The 24,501-nt window shown below is 36.0% G+C and overlaps 1 protein-coding gene across 1 annotated transcript in view; it reads left to right on the top strand.

The window, feature by feature from the left end:
* The window catches only part of LOC107156083 (lysophosphatidic acid receptor 4-like), an 11,652-nt gene extending 4,157 nt beyond the window's left edge, over window positions 1-7,495 (top strand). The window contains exons 2-4 of the mRNA XM_015502126.2: window positions 366-447; window positions 1,399-1,427; window positions 6,440-7,495. Of these exons, the coding sequence (XP_015357612.2) occupies window positions 1,411-1,427; window positions 6,440-7,115 (693 nt within the window). The 5' untranslated portion in view covers window positions 366-447; window positions 1,399-1,410 and the 3' untranslated portion in view covers window positions 7,116-7,495. The remainder of the gene's footprint in view (window positions 1-365; window positions 448-1,398; window positions 1,428-6,439) is intronic.
* The last annotated feature ends 17,006 nt before the right edge of the window (window positions 7,496-24,501 follow it).

Here is a 24,501-nt window from a genome sequence, read left to right as displayed (position 1 = left end):
CTTCCCCTTCCCCTTCCCTTCCCTTTGAGATGGGAGCAAGGAATCCAGCCTTATCTGGTCCTTTTGAACAAAATGAGAAGTAAGGGATATTTTTCTTTGAGATTTATTTGTCTTTATTTATTTTTACTTTATAGATTTTCTTTTAAATTAGAGCTTATGGTACTTTTAGCTTCTCTGCCTTTCAGTACTTCATATTGTACCCAGTGCCTTCATCCTTATTCCACTTATAAACACCATGAAGGTGGAGTTCAGATCTTTTTATCTGTCTATGCCCAACATTTAATATGATATCTAACATATAATAGGTATTTCATAACATATTCATTGATTTATACTTTACTGAAATACGTTTTTCCCTTCCTCAGGACCCTTGGATATCTTGAATTTTTACTTTGCCACAGAGAAAGTGACTGACTGCTTCTTGAAGCCTGCTGGGTAAAAGAAAAGGTAGAGAGCTATGGGAAATCTGCAGCACAGAGGACTCATTGGGGATGCATCCATATGTACATGGCATAATATGAAAGGTGGTCCCAAAGTATAGTATGTCTACAAATATCCTTCTTAGAATAACTAGCATTCTTAAAATTAAGTAACATTATTTGTATAGGTCATGTATTAAGGCATGACTTCTAGAAGGCTATTCCTAAAATGAAGTTTTACCAGGGAAAAGAACCCATGAGAACATTACCATAAATTAGGTAATTATATTAGCTGTCCGCCTGTCTATGGTTTTATTAGAGATGTGTGGGGATTATGAATGAGATTCCAGTGGATGGATTTCATTTGTGAGCACATAGGGACATTCATTTGTTGGATGAGGGCCATGGGTGGGAGTTCCAATGGTTTTCAATTTGATTTAATACTATTTAACAAAGATGGAAATGGCAATATTATATATGACACACTCATCCAACTGTATCATAATTTTTGATTTCTCATTTGACTGTCTCCTACACTTGTCTGTTGGAAGGCAGGAAGGCAGACCATGTTGGCTTTGTACATTACTTTATCCTTAGTGTCTAGAACAGAGTAGGCCCTTATGAAATGTTAGTTAATGAGTTTAAGGAAATGAATGCAAAATGAAAAGTATATACCGTTTACAGCTAGAGAGTTTTTTAAAAAATATTTTTTATTTGTAGATGGACACAATACCTTTATTTATTGTTTATTTTTATGTGGTGCTGAGGATTGAACCCAGTGACTCACACATGCTAGGCAAGCATGCTCCACCACTGAGCCACAACCCCAGCCCCAGAGCTAGCAACTTTTGAGGGGTTATTCTTTGCACATGGAAAAGGGATGGAAAATTTATATGAGGTTTATTAAAATATATGGAATCCTGGTCATAGAAAAACTCACAGTTACTAAAATTTTCTTTCTCTTATATTTTTCCTGCAGTCTCAGTTATTGATGGTCACTGGAATGATGTAAGTGCATAATACTTTTCCTTATTTATAAATTTCCAGAAACTATTCTCTAAAATACTTCAGTTGGTGTTCTAACTCTTCAGAATATATGCCAATGATGTATTTGAGAGAAATTAGTGAAGAGTGAAGAGAGGCACACTGGGAATAACCCAGAATGAGAGGACAGAATGGAAAAGGAGAAGTTGGAAGTGATAATGTCAGTCATTGCCACCATGGGTTTTGGTGTTTATCACCCTGTAGTGTAATTATCCATGTACTTTTGTTTTCTTCTTTGTGGAACTCTGAATCCTTGATATCCCATCGATTTCATATTTATCTTTGAATCTCTACTGCTTAGCACATATTTTTTGCCACATAAAAGGTACCTGGTAAGGGTTGAATGAATGATTGAGGAGCTTAAAGAAATGTTTTCAACACTTCGTAATTCATCACAATTTACTGAGTAACTATTATATGCCCTCTAGCATGATAGTTAACCAGGATAAGATCTTTTGTTTGTCCACAAGGGATTCCTGGTTTAGAGGTGTATAAGTAAGTGAATAATTGTAAAACTATGAGCAAATGCAGTGGACAGATACTCATGAGGTATTGTAGGAACACAGAGAAGGTATACCTAGCCTAGCTTAGAAAAGATAATGGCAGGATATGAAATGAGAGATTATAGGTCACGCATATAAGTAGAAATAACTCATTTTTGTAAACTCTACAGCCTTACCAATTTTATAGATTATAGTCCTGTAAAATTAATCAATCACCTTGAAGAGTAAGCTTGTTTTTAAAGAATGACTAATAGTTACTCAGATGAAGAAAAGGAGGAAAGGAATGTCAAGGGGGAAGAGAGAGTATAAATAGAGTTATGTGAAAAAGAGACATTTGGCAAAGTATATAAGAATCAATGAATTCTTGGGTATTGCAGTGTAAAGTTTGAGTTAGAGAGTGGTAAGAGAGTGGTCAGGAGAAGTTGTCAAGAGGCAGATTATGAAACACCATGTCTAAAAGCCTACATTATACTGTTTTAAGTAGTGGAAACCAATGAAGGATTTTTAACAGAGGCATCACTTGATCATGTTTTAACTAAAAGAACAACTCACACTTAGACAGCTCTTGCTGTGCCTGGCATAGCCTCAACGGCTTTATTTACATAGTAACACTTTTAATTCTATGACATCTTTATGACTTAGGTACTATTCTTATCTCCATTTCATAGGAGTGAAAAATGAGGTATGAAAGTTAAGTAGCCTGTCCAGCATCACACAGCTAATAAATAATAGAGCAAGGATTTGAACATTTATTTAGCCAGTTCACTTGAAAGATTATGCAGCAAGTTTGGATTACAAGAAATTAGATGGGGAATTATTGCGGTGAACCAGTTATGAAATGATAAGATTCTAAACAAAGGCAGTGGAGGTAAAGATAGAAAGGAAAGAAGAAGAGATAAAGGAAAATATTTGAAAAATCTGCATAAGGTTAAATAGGCAAGAGTTTGAGCAGGAGCTTGAAAAGGATGGTAAAAAAGAAGGTAGAGTCGTAAGTACTTTAAATTTATCTGGATAGAGAGATCTAGCAGGTAGATGGATACACACACACACACACACACACACACACATATATATATATATATACACACACACACACACACACACATATGTATATACATATACATATTGGCACCAGGAATTGAACACACTGAGCCATATCTCCAGCCCTTTATATTTCTTATTTGATATAGGGTCTCACAGAGTTTCTTAGGACCTGGCTAAGTTGCTGAGACAGTCTTTGAACTCATGTATCCTCCTGCCTCAGCCTCCTGAACCACTGGGATTACACGTCTGCACCACCATGCCCAGCTGGATATTTGGATTTGAGGCTTAAAAGAGATCTTGGCTGAAAACAGAGTTTTATACAAATGTGTAGGTATTAAAGGGAAGTGGAATGATGATGGAGTGCTAGAAAATATCAACATTTTTAAGAGTGAACGAAGATCAGGAATCACTGAAGGAGGCATAGAATATGGCATCGTGGAAACTAAGGAGATATAACCTATCAACAAGGATGGCATAATCATGAGTATCAAATGAAGAAAAGAAGCCCATTAACAGAAGGATCTTCATTTGTTGGATGATTGGTAGCCTTAGTGAAAGGAGAGTTATACAAATATTGGGGATAGAAGTCAGACTGTATAGGTTGAAGAGAAAACGTAAAATGATAAAGTAGTGAAACTGAAGATAGACAAGTCATTCAAGAAGTCTGATTGTTTCAAAGAACAGAGAGGAAGGGAAATAACAGGTAGGGGCTATAGAAGCATAGAAAATTTCCTCTTTGAGTTTATAGGTTGAAATATAGTGGAACTTTTTCATTGGTTGAAAAAGAGGAAAGGGATTCTGATAGAGTAAGGTCCTGGAGGAGGTTAGAATGGATGGCACCAAACATAAATCAGGGACAATTAATTTAAGTGGAATGAAAGCACATCACTGACCAGAAGAAAGTAAGGGGGAGCCCTTGATCTTTTTTGATTTAATTTTTTGACTGACACAAAATAATTTTATATATTGAAGTTTCTTAATGGTTTATAATTATTGCTCACTTGTATATGAAAGCAGTGGTGTAGGATGAGGGTGGAGAGAGACACAGGATCCTTTTCCTGTGAAACCAGCTTCTTAATAAGGCTGTCCAACAACTTTGTTCTGATATGATCTTGGTTAGCTAATAAGCATCTGCCCAGAGAGGGAGAGTGGAAAAATGTGAATTTTTTTTTCCAAAGTAGGATAAATAAATACATTAAAATATTTTTATCTTAAGAAGAAACACTAAAATTGAAATATTTCACAAGGAAATTGGAAATAGAGTCAATCAAGTCCTCTGTTTTATGGGAATTGGTTTTGCTTAAGTACAGTAAAATTACGTCAAGGTTACCTTAATAATGGGTTTTAATGGTTTGCAGGGTGAGGTGCAAAGAAAACCATCAAGTATCTTTCTTTTTTTAAACTCTTTAAGTGTTGACATCCCACATTAAGACTCCACTTTAATAAAAAGAATAAAAATGTAAGCTTTGGTTGGCTCTTGGAAAAACATGTTAGGACAGATATAAAAAAAAATATTTGGAAGTCAGACAAACCTGGATTCTATGGTTCTCTCACTTCTTTGTTCTATGTGACTTTGATCAAGTTACTTAAACCATCTAGACCTTAGTTTTTTCATCTTTAAAATGAAGATAGTACCTGTACCTCATAGAGAAGTATAAAATCTTAAAAGAAATCATGAGACAGTATAAAATATTTTTAAAAAGAAAAAAATCATGAGTAATTCTTACATCCCAGGAATAAAATTTCACTTCAACATGATGTTTGATCCTTGATATATAATACTATATTGAATTTGCTAGAATTTCATTGACAATTTTTGCATTTATTGTTTATCAGAGATATTAGACTGTAATTTTCTTGTCAGGTGTGATATTTGCAGGACTCAAAATTAAAAATTGCAAAGAGGCAGTTAAGCTTTTTGTTTGCATGGTGTTTAAAAAAAAAACACTAGACAAACAAACAATTGCCCACATTAAAAATTTGAGTGATCTCACCTAAAAGTCTGACTTTGGGCTCATGGAAAATAAAAAGGTATGACTATGCTATCTAATGGCAATGATAGGATGGAGCTGATTATTAGCTGTTCTCTTCCTATAAAGACCCATTTAGAAGACTTCTCTGTACCCTGAAGGCATTTGAATTCCTGACATTTGTGGGTATTCTCGTTAGTCATAAATCTTGGAAACAGAGGACTGGGGCTTTGGCTCAGGGGTGGAGTGCTTGCCTAGCATATGTGAAGCACTGGGTTCCATCCTCAGCAGTACCACATAAAAATAAATAAATAAAATATTCTGTCCATCTACAAAAAATCTTGGAAACAATGATGTTTTTAACCAGCTAATATATCAGAAACAAACTGCATGCCTGGAATTTTAAAGACACTTATCAAAGGTATAAAAGATTACATAGCTTTCTTTGAAGTAAAAGCTCCTTCAAAATAACTCTCTTTAGGTTTTATATCAGCTTAACTTTCAATTTAGCTTTAGTTTAACTTTACAAATCACTAAGTCAAAGTTAATATTCACTATCTTTTCACCAATATTTCCAACTATTTTAATGAGACAGAGACAGAGACAGAGGGAGAGGGAGAGGGAGAGGGAGCATGCAAGGGGGGTGGGAGAGAGAAAGAGAGGGAAAAACTATTTGAGTTGTTCAGTTAATGTTTTATGCTTTCCTCATGAAGTGACTCAGTATGTCAATGAAGTTTTACCTACCTCAAGCAAAGCTCTATGCTAGTGTTGTGTGGTTAATCATTTTAAAGACATAAAGGAGGATTCAGATGAGCAGAGAGAAAGTTCCAGTTATTCTACTTTCAGATGTGAAGAATTATTTGAGGGTTGCAGAACCCAGTGCCTCACACATGCTAGGCAAGTTCTCTACCACTAAACCACAACCCCAGCCCCAATACATATATTTTTTGCGCAGGAAAATTTCTTCTATTTGCTTAAGATAAGAATAGTAAGATCAAATCTGAGTAGACATATCAATTTATGTATAGAAAACAATTAAATAGAAGGGAGAACTTTTGTCCTTGTTATCCTTGTCACCATAAGTAAGGTGTAATTTCACATGGCAGCATGATCTATTGTAAATATCAATAAAAATAAATAAATAAAGGAGTGACAGGAAGATCAGCAGAATATAGGAAAGAGAAAAGTGGGAGGGAGAAAGGGAGGAAAGGGAAGTGGGAATGGGTATTGAAATCAAATTCCTTGTATGTATAATTATGTCAAAAAGAACACAAATAATATGTATAAATAAAATGCTCTAATAAAAAAGTAAAAACAAAAACAGGTCTAACCATGGGAAGTTTATCAACACATTTGTGTGCTAAAATATTGAGTTTCTTGGACCAAACCATATTTTAAGTGACTTTAAGATGTTGTTTTTCATAGACTCATATCATTTTCCTTCTCTACTTCACTACAGGAATCTCACTCAATTTAGTGTTTTTACAAATCGAGACCATATGAAAGATCTCCGAAGGTACCTGACATTCAAATATGTCCAGTATCTAGTCCTACCTTCTCCAAACATCATCGTCACTCTGCTGGGATTGTTTGCCAGTGTGTATGTCACACTGATATTAACATTACCTTTTGTATCCAGAAAATCTACTGCAGTATTTATTAGTAACATAGCTCAGGCAGACATCTTAGTGGGTTGTAGCATCTTTTCTGCCATGATTCAAGATGTGATAAAGAGTGAAATATTATCATATTCTGTTCAATCAACCTTGAGGCAGAATTTCCAGATTGCAAATGTACATATCAGTTCTCTTTTACTCAGCTGTGTTAGCCTTGAAGCCTTTCTGATCACTTTTCTTCCAGTAGAGACACGCCACATAAGAACAGTGAGATGTGCCAAGGTGGCTTCTAAGATCATCTGGATTGCCATAATTATTGAGTGCTTCCTTTATCAAATGGAGTGCTTCAAACACCTTAGCATCTCTTATTTTGACACACACAGGCACGTTTTGCTGTTGCTAAATTACTGTTATGGAGCCACAAAACTGCTGAAATCAGTTGTTTATCCAATTGGACTACTTTTAAGGATCTTCAATGTGTACCTCTTTTATAAGATGTATTTCCATGTTTTACCTTAACAATACCTGTGATGGTTAATTATGTCTCAACTTGGCTAGGTATAGTGCCCATTTTTTTTTTGTTCAAACATTAATCAAGATGTTCTTGAGAAGATATTGTGTAAATGTGATTAACATTTATGGTTTTAATAAAGGAGAGTATCTAAAACAGTGTGGGTGGACCTCATCCAATTAGTTAAAGGTCTTAAGAGGAAAAAAACCCTGGGATTTCCTAGGAATTATGTCCCATCAGCATCCTGCTTGAATTTCCAAGCTGCTGGCCTGCTCTAAAGATTTCAGACTCAAGACTACAGCATCAGTTTTGCCTGAGATTCTAGCCTCATGGCCTCCCCTACAGATTTTGGATTTGGGGGCTCTGAAAATCATGTGAAATAATTACTTAAAATTTAAAAATAAAAATTAAATAAATGAAGAAAACTTCATATCCTATTGGTCCTTGCATTTCTTTCTTCTTTTAGAGACAGGGCCTCATTAAGTTGCTTAGGGCCTTTTTAAGTTGCTGAGGTTGGCTTTAAACCTGTAATCCTCCTGCCTCAGCCTCCTGAGTCGCTGGGATTACAGGTATGTGCCATCGTGTTCAGCTCTTGCTTGTTTGTTTTTTTTAAGAACCCCCAACTAAATCAGGTGGTGACTCCAATTGCAGCTGCTATACCAGATGTAGTTTCATTGCTTGAGCAAATTATCACATTTCCTGGTACTGTTATGCAATACTTTTTTCTCCATATCTATTTACTAAGACTACCAGAACAGTTTGCTTTCTCTTGGCAAGGCCAGCAATATACTTTTACTACCTTACCTTCCTATGCCATAATTTAGTTTGCAGGGTGTTGATTGTCTTTCCCTTCCACAACACATCACAATTCGCTTTACACATCATAATTTTGCATTACATTGATAGAATTATGCTCATTGGACTCAGTGAGCCAGAAGCGACATCCACAATAGACTCATTAGTAAGATATTTTAATGTTCAGAGGTTATGGAATATTTTTTATTAAAATTCAGGTGCCATCCACCTCAGTTAAATTTCTAGGGGTCCTGTAGTGTGGTGAATGTTAACACACCTTTTCTTAGGTAAACGATTAGTTGTTGCATCTAGCCTCTCCTACAATCAAAAAAGAGGCATGATGCTTAGTGGGCTTCTTTGGACTTTGGAGAAAATTTATTTCTCATTTGTATGTGGTACTAGAAATATTTACTGAGCAAGTTGAGAGCCTGCTAGTTTGAATGAGACCTAGAGCAAGAAAAGGTTCTGCAACCAGTCCAGGTTTCTGTACAAGCTGCTCTGCCACTTGGGTCTCATGATCAGATAGATCCAATGATGTTTGAAGTGTGAGTGGCAGATATTGAAGCTGTTTGAATCCTTTGGCAGGCCTAAATAGGTGAATCATAATACAGACCATTAGGAGTTTAGAGCAAAGCACTGCTATCTTTGGTAGATAACTACTTTGAGAAAAAAACTTGTGGTTTGCTACTGGGCCTTGGTAGAGAGTGAATGCTTAACCATGGGCCACTAGGTTACATGCAATCTGGGCTTTTCATCCTGAGCTGACTGTTGTCCAATGCATCAAGTCAGATCACTGAGTGTTCCCAATCATATTCCATCATCAAATGGCTACAGTATATATAAAATTAGCTTTGAGCCAGTCCTGAAAGCATAAGTTGTATGAAGAGGTGGCCCAAATGTCCATTGACCTCAATCCTTCTTGCTATGGTTCAGATATGATTTGACTATGTCTCCCAAAGGATAATATGCTGGAAGCCTGATCCCCTAAGTAGTGTTTTCTATAGGTAGTGGAATCTCTAATAGGTGGGATTTAGTGCAAGGAAATGATATCATGGGAGCCTTATCCTCTGAAAGAATCACTGCTGGTCTCATGGAGTGAGATAGTTATCATGGGAGTGGGTATTATAAAGCAAGGTCACTAATATGCTCAGCCTATTCTGCACATGGCTGTTTCCACTTCCATTTCTTTGCCATGTTGTGAAGGCCCTTGACAGAGGCTGTTATAGTTTAGATATGAGTTGTTCCCCCAAAACTCATAATGTGAGACAATGCAAGATTTAGTTAAAGGTGAAATGATCACTGGGCGCAGTGGTGCACGCCCGTAATTCCAGTGGCTTGGGAGGCTAAGGCATGAGGATCGAGAGTTCCAGCTTCAGCAAAAAGCAAGGCACTAAGTAACTCAATGAGACCCTGTGTCTATGTAAAATACAAAATAGGGCTGGGGATGTGGCTCAGTGGTCGAGTGCCCCTGAGTTCAATCCCTGGTNAAATGGGCATCATGCCCTCAACGATTTAATAAGTCTAATGTTACAATCTATATAGAGAATTGAAAATGGTTACAAAGTCAGATTTTTGTGGAGTTCATCTTTGTTTCTGATCTTAAGCTCTCAGCTCTGATAGTCTTCATTTATAGAACATATTTCTCTAGTGTCTGACTAGAGAAGGCATTCAATGGGGACTTCAGCCTAGCCCTTACAGTGTTGGAGGTGGGGCGTAGTTCTTTTGTTTTAAAAACAGTGTTCTAGTGAACTGGTATAGTCCTCTTAAATGCAACTTGAGTTTGAGATCAAAGAAAAAAAAACAAGCAAACAGGGATGCAAAACAAAACCAACAGCTTCACAACAATGGTGCATTTGAATCTGTTGGAGATTTGCAAGCTATAAACTCAGTCCGAGCAGAGTCAAACTTAATATTCCAAAGAAAGGGGAAAGCACAGAATGCTTAATGAGACATTCTGCAACTGCTAAGACAAGGGAGTTCTTCTGAAGAATCTCAATTAGTCTTCTCAACTGAAGTTTTGTGGACCAGTGGTGGCTGTTAGTATATTCAGCTGGGAGCTTTTACAAATTAGCCTTATGTGAATATGGCACTTAAATGAACCCTTTCATTTCCTTCATTGCTTCCCTTCTCACACAGGGGATGTGGGGTGGGGGTGGGGAGATGCTGCAGAGAGGAAAGAAAAAAGCCACTTTCAAAGTACTCTCAAAAAGAGGGCACTTGTAGAATAAGGTAACTGTTTAACAAACCACTACAATACGTATTTAGGAAAGTCTGGTTTCTCCCTTCTCTCTTCCCTTACTTCCTCTCTCAGTGTTTTCAGAAAAGTAGTCTTTGGTAAAGATGTTTAATTATTGATGCTGGTAGCCAAATCTTTCAGGTAGTTCTGAAAGTTGTGGCTCATACAGGCAAGTAGCATTAAAACTTGTAATATTGTCATGAACTTTATAATGTTGGTGAAACCCATAGAAACATCAGAATGACAAGCAATGTTGTAGAGGCTGTTATCAACAAGGTCTTTGCAGAGGTGGAAATCAGAGTCACTGGAGATCAAAGTCATGGTTCTGTGATCAGAATTCTGCACAGCATTTAAGGCATCCTTTTCCTCCTGAGAGTTTAGACAAAAAAAAAAAAATGGAATCTTGGATGCTCAAGTAAAACTCACCTGATTGATAAAGCAAGAAAAGACCAGTAAGACCCCTCATATTCAATTTTTTGTACATGAAATAACTGAGCTCCAGATTGATTGCAAATGTCTAAAGTCATTTGCTTAGTCATTGATGCAAGCCTGAGACTAAAAGGAGCTAATATTTTGATTAGTTATGTTACTTTTAGAGTTTGTGATCAATTTAAGTACAATAGTATTCCATTATTCACAGGGAACACTTCCCAAAACCCCTGGTAGATGCTTAAAATCACTGTTTAAGTTGTCAGCTCTTATATACTCATAGTACTGAACCATGTATATAGTGAGCCCACCTTATACATGGATTCTGCATTCATGGATTCAACCAACCATGGATCAAAAATAAGTTTTACAAAAAGATTCTGTCTGTACTAAACAGGTACAGACTTTGTCATTCCATAAACAATCTAGCATAACAACTATCTGTGTGTATGAGTTTATAAATGCTCTAGAGATGATTCTAACCATGCAAGGATGTGCATAGGTTATATGCAAATGTTGTGCTATTTTATATAAGGGACTTGAGCATCTGAAGAAGTTGTATCTGCTGGTGATAGAGATGCTAGAACCAATTCCCCGTAAATACTGAGGGATACCTGAGCATTGTCACATAGTGCCAGTGTTACTCTACCCTTCCCTGTCTTATGTCCTGGTGCCTCCCTCTGAGTCATGATGCTTGCACTTTGGAGCCATTATGGACGGAGTAAATAAGGGTTACTTGAACACAAGCACTGTGATACACAACAGTCAGTCCGACAACCCAGGCAGATGCTAAGGGATCACTGGGCAGGTAGTGTGTGGGTGTGCTAGACAAAGGGACCGTTCATGTCTGGAGTGGTGTGAAGTACAGTGGTGCAAGACTTCATCGTGCTGCTCAGAACAGGAAATTTAAAACTTATGAATTGTTTATTTATAGAAATTTCCATTTAAAATTTTTGTACCAAGGCCACATTTGACCATGAGTCACTGAAACTATGGAAAGAGAACTGCTGATAAGGGTGAATTACTGTAAAGCATGTCTGACACATTCAGTAACATCATTTGAAGAAGAAATAAGTACCATTTTTTTCCTTTTCTGGTCATCTGTTTTCTTTTTTTCCACATTTTTAGTCGATTTATTATAGTTTTACATAATGTTGGGATTTGTTGTTTGGTATCTACACAATATAATTATATCATTTGGCCAATATCACTCCCCAGCACTTTGCTCCTCCCCATTTCCCACCCCTTGGTCCGTTTCCTCTACTAATCTTCCTTTGATTTCCATGAGATCCACCCTACCTTTCTTTTCCTTTTTTTCTCTCTACCTTCCATATATGAGAGAGAACATGCAACCTTTGACCTTCTGAGTTTGGTTTATTTTGCTTAACATAAAGGTTTCAAGTTCCATCCATTTTCCTGCAAATGACATAATTTAACTTTTATTTATGGCTGAATAAAACTCCATTGTGTATATATACCACATTTTCTTTATGCATTCATCTGTTGATGGACCTAGGATGGTTCCATAGTTTGGCTATTGTGAATTGGGCTGCTAAAAATATTGGTATGCATTTATCACTATAGTATGCTGACTTTAATTCTTTAGGATAAATACTGAGGAGTGGATGATAGCTGGATCATATGGTGGTTTCTTGCCTAGTTTTTCATGCCTAGTCATATTGACTTCCACAGTGGTTGTACCGATTTACAATCGCAACAACCATGTAAAAGTGTTCTGTTTTCTCTATATTCTCTCTTGTCGCGACCCCTCGCCAGCAAGGGAAAACACGACACAGGATTCTTCTTTCAGCAGTTTATTCAGGCCTTGAGTCATGTATCATCTTCTAGTGCCCGCTCCCGACATGCCCAAGCACAGCTTAATAAAGCCCCCCGCATCCCAATCCCAAGCTGCCACGTGGATCTCTCTCATAGGGTGGTAAGGGATTGCGCGCCAACTCTCCATAAAAGGAGTTGTTTATCACAGGCCACAGTGGAAGCCGGCGCCATCTTCTAATGGCGGCCACGGTCTATAAGAATGGCTTACCACACTCTCTAGCATTTATTATTGTTTGTATTCTTGATGACTGCCATTCTGACTGGTGTGATATAAAATCTCAGTGTAGTTTTGACTTGCTTTTCCCTAATTGTTAATGATGTTGAACATTTTTTCATACATTTGTTTGCCATTTGTATTTCTTCTTTTGAGAAGTGTCTGTTTAATTAATTTGCCCATTTATTAATTGGAGGTTTTCAAGTGTTAAGCTTTTTGGTGTTCTTTATAATATTATAGATATTAATCCTCTGCCAGAAAAGTAGCTAGCAAAGATTTTCTCCCATTCTGTCTGTTCTTTCTTCACATTCTTAATTGTTTCCTTTGCTGTGCAGAAATTTTAATTTTATGCCATCCATTTATTAATTCTTGGCATAATTTCCTGAGTTTTAGGGGTCCTATTGAGAAAAATCATTGCCTGTGCCTATATGCTGGAGTATTCATCCTATGTTTTCTTCTAAGAGTTGCATAGTTTCTGGTCTAATTTCTAGGTCTTTGATTAATTGTGAGTTGATTTTTATGCAGGGTAAGAGATAAGTCTAGTGTCATTCTTCTACATATGGATTACCAGTTTTCCCAGCACCATTTGTTAAAGAGGCTGTATTCAATGTATGAAAAATAGGCAGACTTTACTTTTTACCAGCATATGTCTCTAAACACTAAATATAAAGCAGAATATGGTAAAGATTTTCTCATAGGTATTATCTTATACTTGAGGGCTGAATTTCTGACCAAAAGATGAGCATTTGATAAAGCTTTTATTTGAATATCAATATGTTCGAAAGCAATATTAGAAACCTTCTTGATTTTCAAATTAGGAATAGTATCTATAAATGAGTATATAAATAGGGCATGTATTGACACTAAAAGATCACAGGGTACCAAGACATATATACCTAGTATCAAAAATGTATTTAGTATCAGCAGTGTTACCTTCTAAAGCATTCATAATTTCAGAGACTGGTGATGTTTGAAATAGAAAGAATCATTCATTCTTTCACTTAACAAATATTAATCACTATGTGAAAGGGAGTGTTCTAGGCTCATTTTGTACAACAAAACAAAAATTCCTTCCCTTGTGATGACCTTGTGGATCAAATAGAAAATAAAAGGAGTAAATATATAATATTTAAGGTGGTGAAACCTCCTTTAAAAAAGCAGGAAAAGGGAGCACACAGTTTTAAAGGAAGGGGCGAATTTAAATTTTAAATAGGGTGGCTTAATTAGGAAGGTGAATTCTGATTGAAGGAACACCTGCAGAAAGAAGAAAGCCACGAAGAGAAAGGGATACTTCACATTAGAATAGTATTAGACACTACTTATGCCTTGTTCTACAAATGAAAAGTCTGAGGCTCAAGTGCCTCATTCAGGTTGGATTCCTGATTCTCAGTCCTCTGGTTAGTGCTTTGTTTCTTGTGAAAAACATGTTTAGGCCTAAACCAGAAGACTTAGGAGCTTTTTCTTAGTCTGAAACGCCGCTGATTAGGAAGCTTCACTTTGGAATTTGGGTCTGCTCTTAGCAAAATAGTTAAGCATGATGCCTCTGTAAGCTTAAAATGAGAACTGAGGTGCTGCTGAGAAGTGCTATAACTTCTCACTTATGGTGAACCATAACAGCTTATTAACAATTTGGTGTATGTTCACTACTAGTACTTCAATAAATAAGAAAACAAACAAGTGTTACCTTCTAAAGCATTCAAGAAAAAGCAGTATATCCTCTGTTGGAAAAGATTTCCGCAATAGAGCATGATGCTCTTAGATGGAAATTTCAGTTGGCTAAGTTGCCAGAGATGATTTTTCTAGATTTATATCTGAGTCCAAGATTTCACAGTTATTCCTGAACATTGAAAACACTGTCTAGTTTGAACAGAATATCTAGATGACTAAGTGTAGTTTTCACTTTTGATGTATTACAAGATATTTAGCAGCTTGTAGGACAAAGGTTGGTTAGATAGAGTCCATCCTTGGGTGATCTTCATGATGATCACCTATAGGTAGTTAAAATAATTAAAGGGAAAATACCTTTCATTTCTTAAAAGCTGTTAACTAGCCATGTTAACCTGGGGTAAGTCCCTTACCCTGTTTAGATCTCAGGCTCATCATTTGTATCCTGAATGGGGGTGGACTATTGAAGTATTTTAAATTCTGAAATTATAGGATTCTGGTTTTATTTGACTCAGAGAAATCCTTTTTGAAAGATTAGGGCATAGTTTATGGTTCCCTGGGAATTAAAAACAAACAAACAAAAAAGATAGATTGTACACAGAAGTACTCTTCTGCTATGCTATTGTTGTTCAGTTTAGGCCTTTTTTTCCTCCCTTGTGAATTAGTACAATAGCTGCAACCCTACATTATTTTCCTTAAGAAAAACTTCACTTTACATCATTCTCTTGCTTAAAAACTTTTAATTCCTTCTCTTTGCCAGTGGGACAAAATTTTAAAAAAATCATCTTGTAATTCAGGCCATCACAAATTACCTTACCGGCCTTATTTCTTAAGGTATCTTTCACTCATTTGCTATACCAGGATACTTGCCTTTGTTTAAACTTACCATGTACTTTTATCACTTTGCTGTACCTTCTACCTGCTCAGTCCTTTAGGATATGCTCAAATCTGTGCTAGTTCAGAAAGGCTTTCCAGATTTTCTTCAGGCCTTATGTAGAACTCACCAATTTATCCCTAACCCCAGTCCCATCACATTAAATTCTAACCATCTTCTTTGAACCAGTTACTTGTTTTCATGCCCGTCTTCCTGACTAGTAACCAATCTGTGTCTTTTCCATTTGGAATACCTACCCATCCAGTCTCTAGCTCATGTCTTTTAAAAAATATAGCCATTCCTTGATCACGTTTTTGAATTTGAATTAAATGATTCCATAAATAAGCTTGACAAATGGAGCATAGTGAACAAGATAGTTGCTTTTATCTCGGGGTGTCAGGAATAATGGTATTTTCCCTATTAAGTACTGAAATGTTGGAACATTTCACTATTTTAGGTGGGACCCTGTCTAAGATATATCACATTTGCTTTGCAGCTTCAATAGATAGAAATATGTATTACAAGGATGGGGCCTTCTGGGAAACTGAGGTGGTACAAAGACCCCTCTTCAAACCCCAATTCTTGCAATGAAGTCAAAATGATTTCATACATGTCACTCAGAGTAACAGGCATGAGTTTATTGAAGGGATTGGCAAAGGGAAAGGGGTCACTCTCAAGGGAGATAATGGGTCCTTTCAGAGAAGAGAGGGACAGCATGCCTCTCCTGGACTCCATTTTTATTAGGGACTCTGTGGAAGTTTCCAGAGAATCCCACCCAGGTCCACCTCTTGACTGGCAACAGGATGACATCAGACTTCCAATTCCCATTGCCATGGCAGTTATAGGTCACCTTGGCTCAAGCTGACAGGTTTTAATTGGGTTTTTAAAAAATATGTATTTTTTAGTTGTAGATGTACATAATACCTTTATTTTATTTATGTATTTTTATGTGATGCTGAGGATCAAACTCAGTGCCTCATGTGTGCTAGGTGAGCACTCTACTACTAATTCACAACCCCAGCCCCTCTAATTGAACTCTTAACCATAAATTCTTACAGCTTTTATGGTTAGGAGGAGCTATCCTTATCTCTCTGAGTTTTGGGATCTGGACTGTGAAAATGGTCACAAAATTCTCTCCCTTAGGGTAACTTGGGTTCCTCTTACTGACATTTTGATGTTATTGTAGGCCTGCATTTCTCCTGTGGATAACAGGTAGTTTGCTGAGGAATGTGATATATCCTGTCCATTTAAGCCAGGCAGGGCTACAGGTACATAGCTTCTTAGAAAAGAAAGCATGTGGGGGTCAGCACAGTGGGCCCATTTTATAGAATTATTCTCTTAACTTCATGTATGCTCTACTTGCATCTGTCTGTCCCCTATCACATGGTTTTAACAAAATCAATTTAATCCTTTTTTGTTTGATACAGGTCATTTATAGCTATATATGCTGAGTATCACTGTTATGCTGTCAAGTCCTCTTAGATAGCTTTGTGGTTTGTCTAACTATGCCTCTAGTTTAAGTTACTACCTAATTCCATTTTCAACTTGATGGCATTTCTGTGTCCTTTTTCTTATTATCAGATGCTGATTCTCATTTGGTTTATTCATATCCTAATCTATAGTCTTCTGTAATTTAGGGACAAGCTTAATCTACGAGGAGAAACCAGATAGTGAAGAAACATTTAACTAGCAACATTAGTTTTTTTCATATAATTTTAAGTAAAGAGTCTTTGAGAAATGTTGGCAGACTTGAGAAAATATGTCTGGGTAGGCAGAGGTTTTCCCCTTAATTCCAGTTTTGTGGCTGCCTTCTAGGTGGGTGAGGTTGTGACAAGCCTGACTCCCACTTCTGAATAAGCTTCACCCTGCTTATTCACCATGGAATTTTATACTACCCAGGTATAGATATTTCCTATCAATGAACAATACGGTAGAGGTCTAGATTTTAGTTATTTAACAAATGTAGTCTTTGTCATCTACTCCAAGCAAGTCTGGTAAAATAACAAAATGATTACATTCATTATAGTTTCCAAAGTATCTTTGGAATGTTTTTCTGTTATATTTTTGTCTTCTGCTTTGACATTTGTAACCATCTTTCAAAGTGCTTTTGGTTAGATAATTTTCTCTTACTCTAGTGCCACTATTAAACCAGTGTACACTAAAGGTTCTTATTTGCAATGAAAACAGAGATCTCTCTGTGTCCCTGAGACCACTTTGCCAATGATGTAATAGGACAAAGGTAGTTGCAGTGTCATGAAGAGGATCCTCCTCTGATATATTCAAAACATCAAATAATATATCCAGTTCTTTTCGAATAAAGCAATATTCTTCCGTTTAAATCTCTTTTGACAAAATTCATGTCTATCAGTTACTACTAATGAACAGTTTTGAAACTTATTTTTCCTGTAAGTCTTTGAATTATATTCAGTGATTTTCATCTGTCCTATATAATCAATTCAGTATTTGATGCTTAGAAGTAACTTTTCTCCACAAATGTCTTAAAAGACTATACTAGGGCTGGGGATGTGGCTCAAGCAGTAGTGCGCTCGCCTGGCATGCGTGCGGCCCGGGTTCGATCCTCAGCACCACATACAAAGATGTTGTGTCCGCCAAAAACTAAAAAATAAATATTAAAAAAAAAGACTGTACTAAAACAGGAAGTAATTTTGAGATCATTTAATTTAGCCTTCTAACTTCTAACAGGTAGTTTTCATCCTAATTTTACAAATGAGGCTAGAAAGGTTCACATGTCATCTTACTACAATCACTGGAATTAGTTAATTTTGTTTAGAAGTTAGTGTTTCTTTTTGATTTTTGAATTTATTTTTGATTTGTGATTATTAGCTTAATTTTGTTTTCTATCAACAAAGACAAACTTTATCCATCTGCTGAGCTCTAAGACTACTTGTTGGTCATCTTTTTTTAGATTTACTCCTAGGCAATGTCTTTCACTGTTTAACACTGAGTAAACTCCTTTCCATAGTGATCTCAATTCATGGCTTCTGTTGTTTAGCTTGAGAAATTTGGTGAGGAGGAGATGGTTGACCATTTTCTATGGGGTTTCTAGAGTGCATTTTGTCCTGAGATACTTTAAACCTGTGTCTAACCTTAGCTCCATTAATTTGTGTTTCAGATTATCAGTGTGTTCATGGACCTGCTCTCTGCTCAGAGACAATTGGTTAATCAAACTAATTTGTGTCAATTGCAAAACCTTCAAAAAGAACCCTTAGGATAATCTTATTTTTTAAAAAAGCAAACAAACTAGGATTCTAAAATCCACAGGCACACAAGTAATGAAATTCATTCTGTGTAGTGTAGAAATATGTATAATAACTCCCCATGCCAAATTCACATGTGCTGCTTATTTGAGGTTATCCTCACTTCCCAACAAAGTTCCTGGAAACCCCTTGTTTTCAGTCTCTATAGTTTTGTTTTTTTCCAAAATATCATATAAATGGAATTATTCAATATATGACTTTTTTTCAGTTTGGCCTTTTAGCATTTACAATTTATCTATGTTGTTGCATGAATAAATGGTTCCTTTATTTTGTTGGTTAGTGTTTCACTGTATAAACATACTGCCATTGGTTTATGGATTCAATTGTCCTTCAACTTGGTTGTTTCTACTTTTTGATTATTTTGAATAAAACTGCTATGAACTTTTATGTACAAGTCTTTGTGTGAATATACATTTGTATTTCTGTTTGGTATTTACCTAGCAGTGGAATTGCTGAGCCATAGCAATAGTGTATGTTTAACTTTATGAGAAACTGCTAAACTGTTTTCCAAAGTGGCTCCAATCCAATCCAAATCCATTGCATTGTATATTTTGATCTTCTTAGGCATTTTTTTTTTAAAGTCCTGCTCATTGTCTCTATCTTTCCCTCTTTTGCCAAATCTGCTTTCTCTGAGGTCATGAATGTTAAAGCAAAGACTTTTCAGTCCATTTCTCAGTCTGGGAATTGTCTTTCTCCTTGAATTGTATTGAATGCAATTTGCAATCTAAAATGTACATCTGATCTTTATCCAATCACCTAATTTTATTTCAAGCTATCATTTATTGTTAGTTGACTTTTTTGTATAGACAGTTTTATTCATGACTGATCACAAATTCTAAATCAGGATGGCTACTTGAGTTTTTAAATTTGTTTATTTGTCCACTTGTTGTCTGTCATGCATCATAAGAATGTAAGTTGGCAAGAACAGAGATTTTTTTATGACTTGGTCAGTGCTGTATTCCTAGTACATGAATCAGCACTTGACATCTAGTACACATTCAGTGAATCTTCTCAAGCTTCTGAACACATCTATCTGATATATCATTTCCTTTTTCCATTTTTCTCCCTTACCCCTTAAGCAGGGTCATCACCTAAGTTTTTTATTCTTTTTCTATATTTATTGTTCTATTTCTCTATTTATTTATGGATGAATACATTCTAGCTCACAACACTTAATTGAATCATGTTTAACACAAAAGTGTGTTAACACATAAGCATTTGATTTTATTTTCTGTAAGTAGAAAGGACCTAAATTTACCAGTCAGACCTTCTGATTTAATGTTGTTTGTAAGGCAAAGAAACCCATTTCAGATGAACTCAGTTGGTAAAGATAATGTATTATGAAGACATAAGAGCAGCTCACAAAACCCAAAGGTAGTCTCATGAGGCTCTGGAAAAGGGTCACTAGAAACAGAAGCAAGAAATCATTAAGAACACTAGCAAAATTCTCATCCCTATTTTTCTTCCATATTTTTTTCTTCTTCCTTCTTTCTTTAATTTCTTCTTCTCTTCTTCTCCCTCCCTCATCTTCTTTCTTTTTCTGTCTTTCACTTTATGTCTTCCTTTCTCTTCATCTTTCATTTTGTTGATTATGCACATATTCAAACATAGCCACTTCATTGTTTCCAAGTTTACCCTTTGTCAGGTCAACTACTACCTAAAGAACAGAGATAAGAAACCAATCATGACTTTTCTATCCATCACTGTTTCCAAATTCCTAGATCAGAGAATCTGGGAATCTCAGATTGGTCAGATGTTCATCTTTGGCCACTGGAGGGGAAGACCTATCCTTATGAGTTCTGAGAGAAGAGAAACATTGATTAAGCAGTCACTCTAAAATGTTTGACAAGTATACCCCAAAACCTTATCAGAGAAATGACTGAACAAGTAGGGAACTGGCAGGAAGTGAATTACCCAGGATAGGAGAGTTTATGTTGTAGTAACAAATAAGTAAATCATAGTAAATTAAAATTTACTGAAACAACAAAAATACTTTCCTTACTTACCCTACGTGTCCCATGAAGGTACATCAAGTCTCTGCTCAATGTAGTTACTCAGGAGCCCAGACATATCAATTCGTTTATCTCAGCATATTCTTCCAATCTCTCTAGAGCAGGGAACAGAGGTTTGGAGAGTCAGGCAATAACAATTAAAAGTGTGGTCCTGCCTGTAACAAACATCACTTCTGCTCAAATTTCACTGGCTCGAGTTAGTCCTCATAGATATGCCTAACTTCAAAGGGGTGAAAGAACTGTATTCCTGCATGTACTTGAAAATAGAGGAGAACCACATGTTTGTGAACATCAGATGTTCATTAGAATTCAACATGTCTACTATATGGATTAATGGAAAAGCACCTGGCCTGGGAGTGAGGAGGGCCTAGGATTTTCTAGGAATTCACTGTGTAATCTTACTTAAATCATGCACCCTCTCTTAAATTCAGTTTCATCATATGTAAAAGGCAAAAGTTGAACTACATAGTTTCTTCCTACCACTATATTCTTCTGGTTTTGACATTGGCTTGCTGTGCTACTCTGAAAAGGAGCCTTCATATTTACTTTCCTTATCTGTCAAATGATACTTATCATGTTGGTACTGCTTAATTTTTTTCATTCCCTGCTACACACATAAGGTCACTGACAGCATGAGCCAAGTTCTATTATTGGAGTACCCTCCCACCTGGCAGAAAATAGCTGGGTGTTCCCATATGAACCTCTGAGTTTCTTAGTGGTGCAATTTTTGGCTGTTATGCATGACTCATATGTTGCCTAAGGGCTGAGTTATAACTATCTATGCTTATCTGCTATGCAATACTCCCACAGGTTATAACTGCAGTTATCACTTGGATTATCACATCTGGTTTTCACTTTGTTATGGCCTAACCATAGCCTTGTTAGGAATAATGCTATAATATTCAATTCCTAGTGAGGCAAGGGAGCAGAGCAATGGTGTTTTCTTTAGAGCCATTCTCTCTCTCTCTCTCTCTCTCTCTCCCTCTCTCTCTGAGAGCCCTCTTTGGTCCTACTATTGTCTTGGGGTTACTGATTCATACCTTTTGATCACACCCCACCCTGATCCTATTATCTTTAGAACCCTATATCAGCAAAGGGCTTACTAATGGTTAAACCTTAGGGTTCTGCTTTTCCTTGTTGGACTGTTTCTGGAATCCGTTTATTTCTGTCCTTAGTCCCTAAGGAATTTATCTGCTTGTTACTCTTCTTGCCAGCTGTAATGAACTAGTTTTCTTTGGGAGTCCTGAACTCCAAAATAAAACATTTCTATTTTATTCAGCCTTCTGTTATTTCCAAAGGAAGAACAAGACCTTGAGTCAATTTTTCCTGGACCTCATAATGTCCTTCAAATTTCATCCCAAACTACAGAGCTGGAAATCAAGGTATTTAATGTTATAGCCCCCATCCCACCTATTTAATCTACTATATCATTGTTCTTCCATTATTACCCTTTTCATACTACTTTTTTCATACTCTTTTACAGAGAGAAAGCAAGGAGGGGCATGGGGAGAGGAAGACAGAGAAAAGAAAGTCTATGTCTAAAATAACTCTGGTGCCAAACAAAATGTTTAAAACAGAAAAGTTGATCTACTTGAGGTAAAAGGACAGAGGGAGGTTCACATACACCCCATCTCCTTTTCCTCACTTCCACTCCTAATGGGTTCAGCTTGGGTTGAATTTGCAGTAGGATCTATATAAATAGCAGATCTCAGAGATGTTCATTGAGTAGGATGATATGGTTGTGTGGGTGGAAATGGCCCATGAAATCTTCTATTCATACTGGGCCATTTTCTGTTCTCTTCACTGTCCTGTTACTGTGCCATGATTATTTTAGACTTTAAGCCTTTGTCTGCTCTTATCCTTACTGAAAATTCTTTTCCTTGCTATACTTTACTAAATCGGACTTTACCACCTCATAATGCAGGCCCAAGTCCCATTCTCCCCTGTGTACATTTTCTAAATGCTCTACTTTATACTGACTTCAGGTTTCTTTAATCTACTGTAGTAGTTCTGATCCACATCTGTCACCTGCAGTCTTGAACAGTTTCATAGGTGATGGCCTATCTTTCTAAATTAAATGTAAGTCTCTAGAGGTCAGAAATTGGAATATTCTTATCGTTATATACCACTAAAATGCAGCCTCATCCAAAGCCTTGCACTGGATACACATTCCAAATGTGTATGTCAAGTATATTTATTAAGTAACAAAATCTTAAACCTGAAAAAATTCTTTAAATATAATAGAGAAATATACCTATCATATAATCCAGCAATCATATTCTTAAGTGTTCTTCCCAAGATAAATGAAAACCTATGTTCAAACAAAATATTTTTTAACATTAAGGAATACACATTATTTCTGAGATCCACTGTTTTGATGTAGCATAATCTTTTTTCAATATTTATTTTTTAGTTGTAGATGGACACAATACTTTTATTTTATTTATTTTTACATGGTGCTGAGGATCAAACCCATGGCCTTGCAAGTGCTAGGCAAGTGCTCTACTGCTGAGCCATAACCTGGGCCCTAGCATAATCTTTTTAATTATCACTTTTTTGGACATTAGGTTGTTTCTATTTTTTATTATTATTACAAATATAATGTTGTAATGAACATGCTTATACATAAATTTTTGCTCATGTGTCTGTTTCCTAAGAATAAAATACAAGGAGATGGATAAAGACAATAGTTAAACATTTTTAAGTATATGTTTTAAAATTGTTCTTTAGTTTATACTCCTGATAATAACATCTGAGAGTGCCTACTTCTCCACCCCCATCCCAATTATGTCATTTGCTGTTAAATGGATGGAACTGGAAAACATCATGCTAAATGAAATAAACCAGACTCAGAAAGTCAAAGTTCAAATGTTTCCTTTCATATGCTGAAGCTAGAGACTGAAAACCACACAAGAAGAAAAAAAGAATCTCATGAAAATAGAAAATAGAAGCAAGATCAATAAAGGAAAGGGATTAGGGGGGAAATATGGGGAAGTACTAGGGTACAAAATGGACCAAATTATGCTATGTGCATGCATGAATATACCACAATGAATCATCACTTTTATGTATAATTATAATGCACTAATTTAAAAAACAATAGATGGAGACCAGTAGAATAGAGGAAGGGGTGGAAAAAGAGGAGGTCCTGGGGAATGAGATTGATTAAATGATATTATGTGCATATACAAATATGTCACAATGAAACCCACTATTATGTATAATTACAATACACTAATAAAGACCATAAAACTCACTGGATATTATAATTTGATTTTTCCAATTTTATCAACACCATTCCTGTTTTAATTTGAACTAATTTCATTTCTAGTAATGATTTACATTTTCCCTTGCTTTATTGGCCTTTTCTACTTCTTTTCTTATGAATTGCTTATTTGGTTCTTTTTCTATCTTTTAAAATAGATGCTCCTGTTTTACCCATTGAATATAATAGCTATGCATATATTCATGTTTCTCTCCTTTTCTTTTCTTTTTTTTTTGACTTGAAACAACCAAATTTATTTTCTTATAGTTCTGGAGCTTAGAAGTATGAAGTGGATCTCATGGAACTAAAATCAAGGTATCATTAGTGCTGTGTTTCTTCTGGAAGGTCTAGGGGAGAGTTTATCTCTGACTTCTAGCTTCTAAAAGCTACCCAAATTCACCAGTTCATGGTCTCTTTCCATCAATCACATTATTCTGATCTCTGCTTTTATTGTCACATCTCTTTTTCTGACTCTGACTCTCCTGTCTCTCTCTCTCTCTCTCTTTTTTTTTGATAATGATGTCCATCACATTCCACTGGTTCTTGCTAATCCCCTGCTCCCTCCCTTTCCCTCCCACCCCTTTGCTTTTTGTCTGTTCCTAATTTCTTTTCTAAGTTTGTTTCTTATAGTTTTGTGTTTTTGCCTTATAAAGGTTCTCAATTTTTATTTAGTCAAACATATTCTTTTTTTATGATTTCTGCTTTTGAAGTCATATAGAGAAAGACTTTTCTGATCCTTTATCCTAATACTTTATATCTAGGAAACTTGGCTATGAACAATGCTCTCTTT

This window comes from Marmota marmota, unplaced genomic scaffold, assembly GCF_001458135.2.
Source record: "Marmota marmota marmota unplaced genomic scaffold, marMar, whole genome shotgun sequence".
In the NCBI taxonomy this organism is placed as follows: Eukaryota; Metazoa; Chordata; class Mammalia; order Rodentia; family Sciuridae; genus Marmota; species Marmota marmota.
Note: the sequence above shows the minus strand (reverse complement) of the source record. Positions and strands in the feature narration are given on the sequence as shown.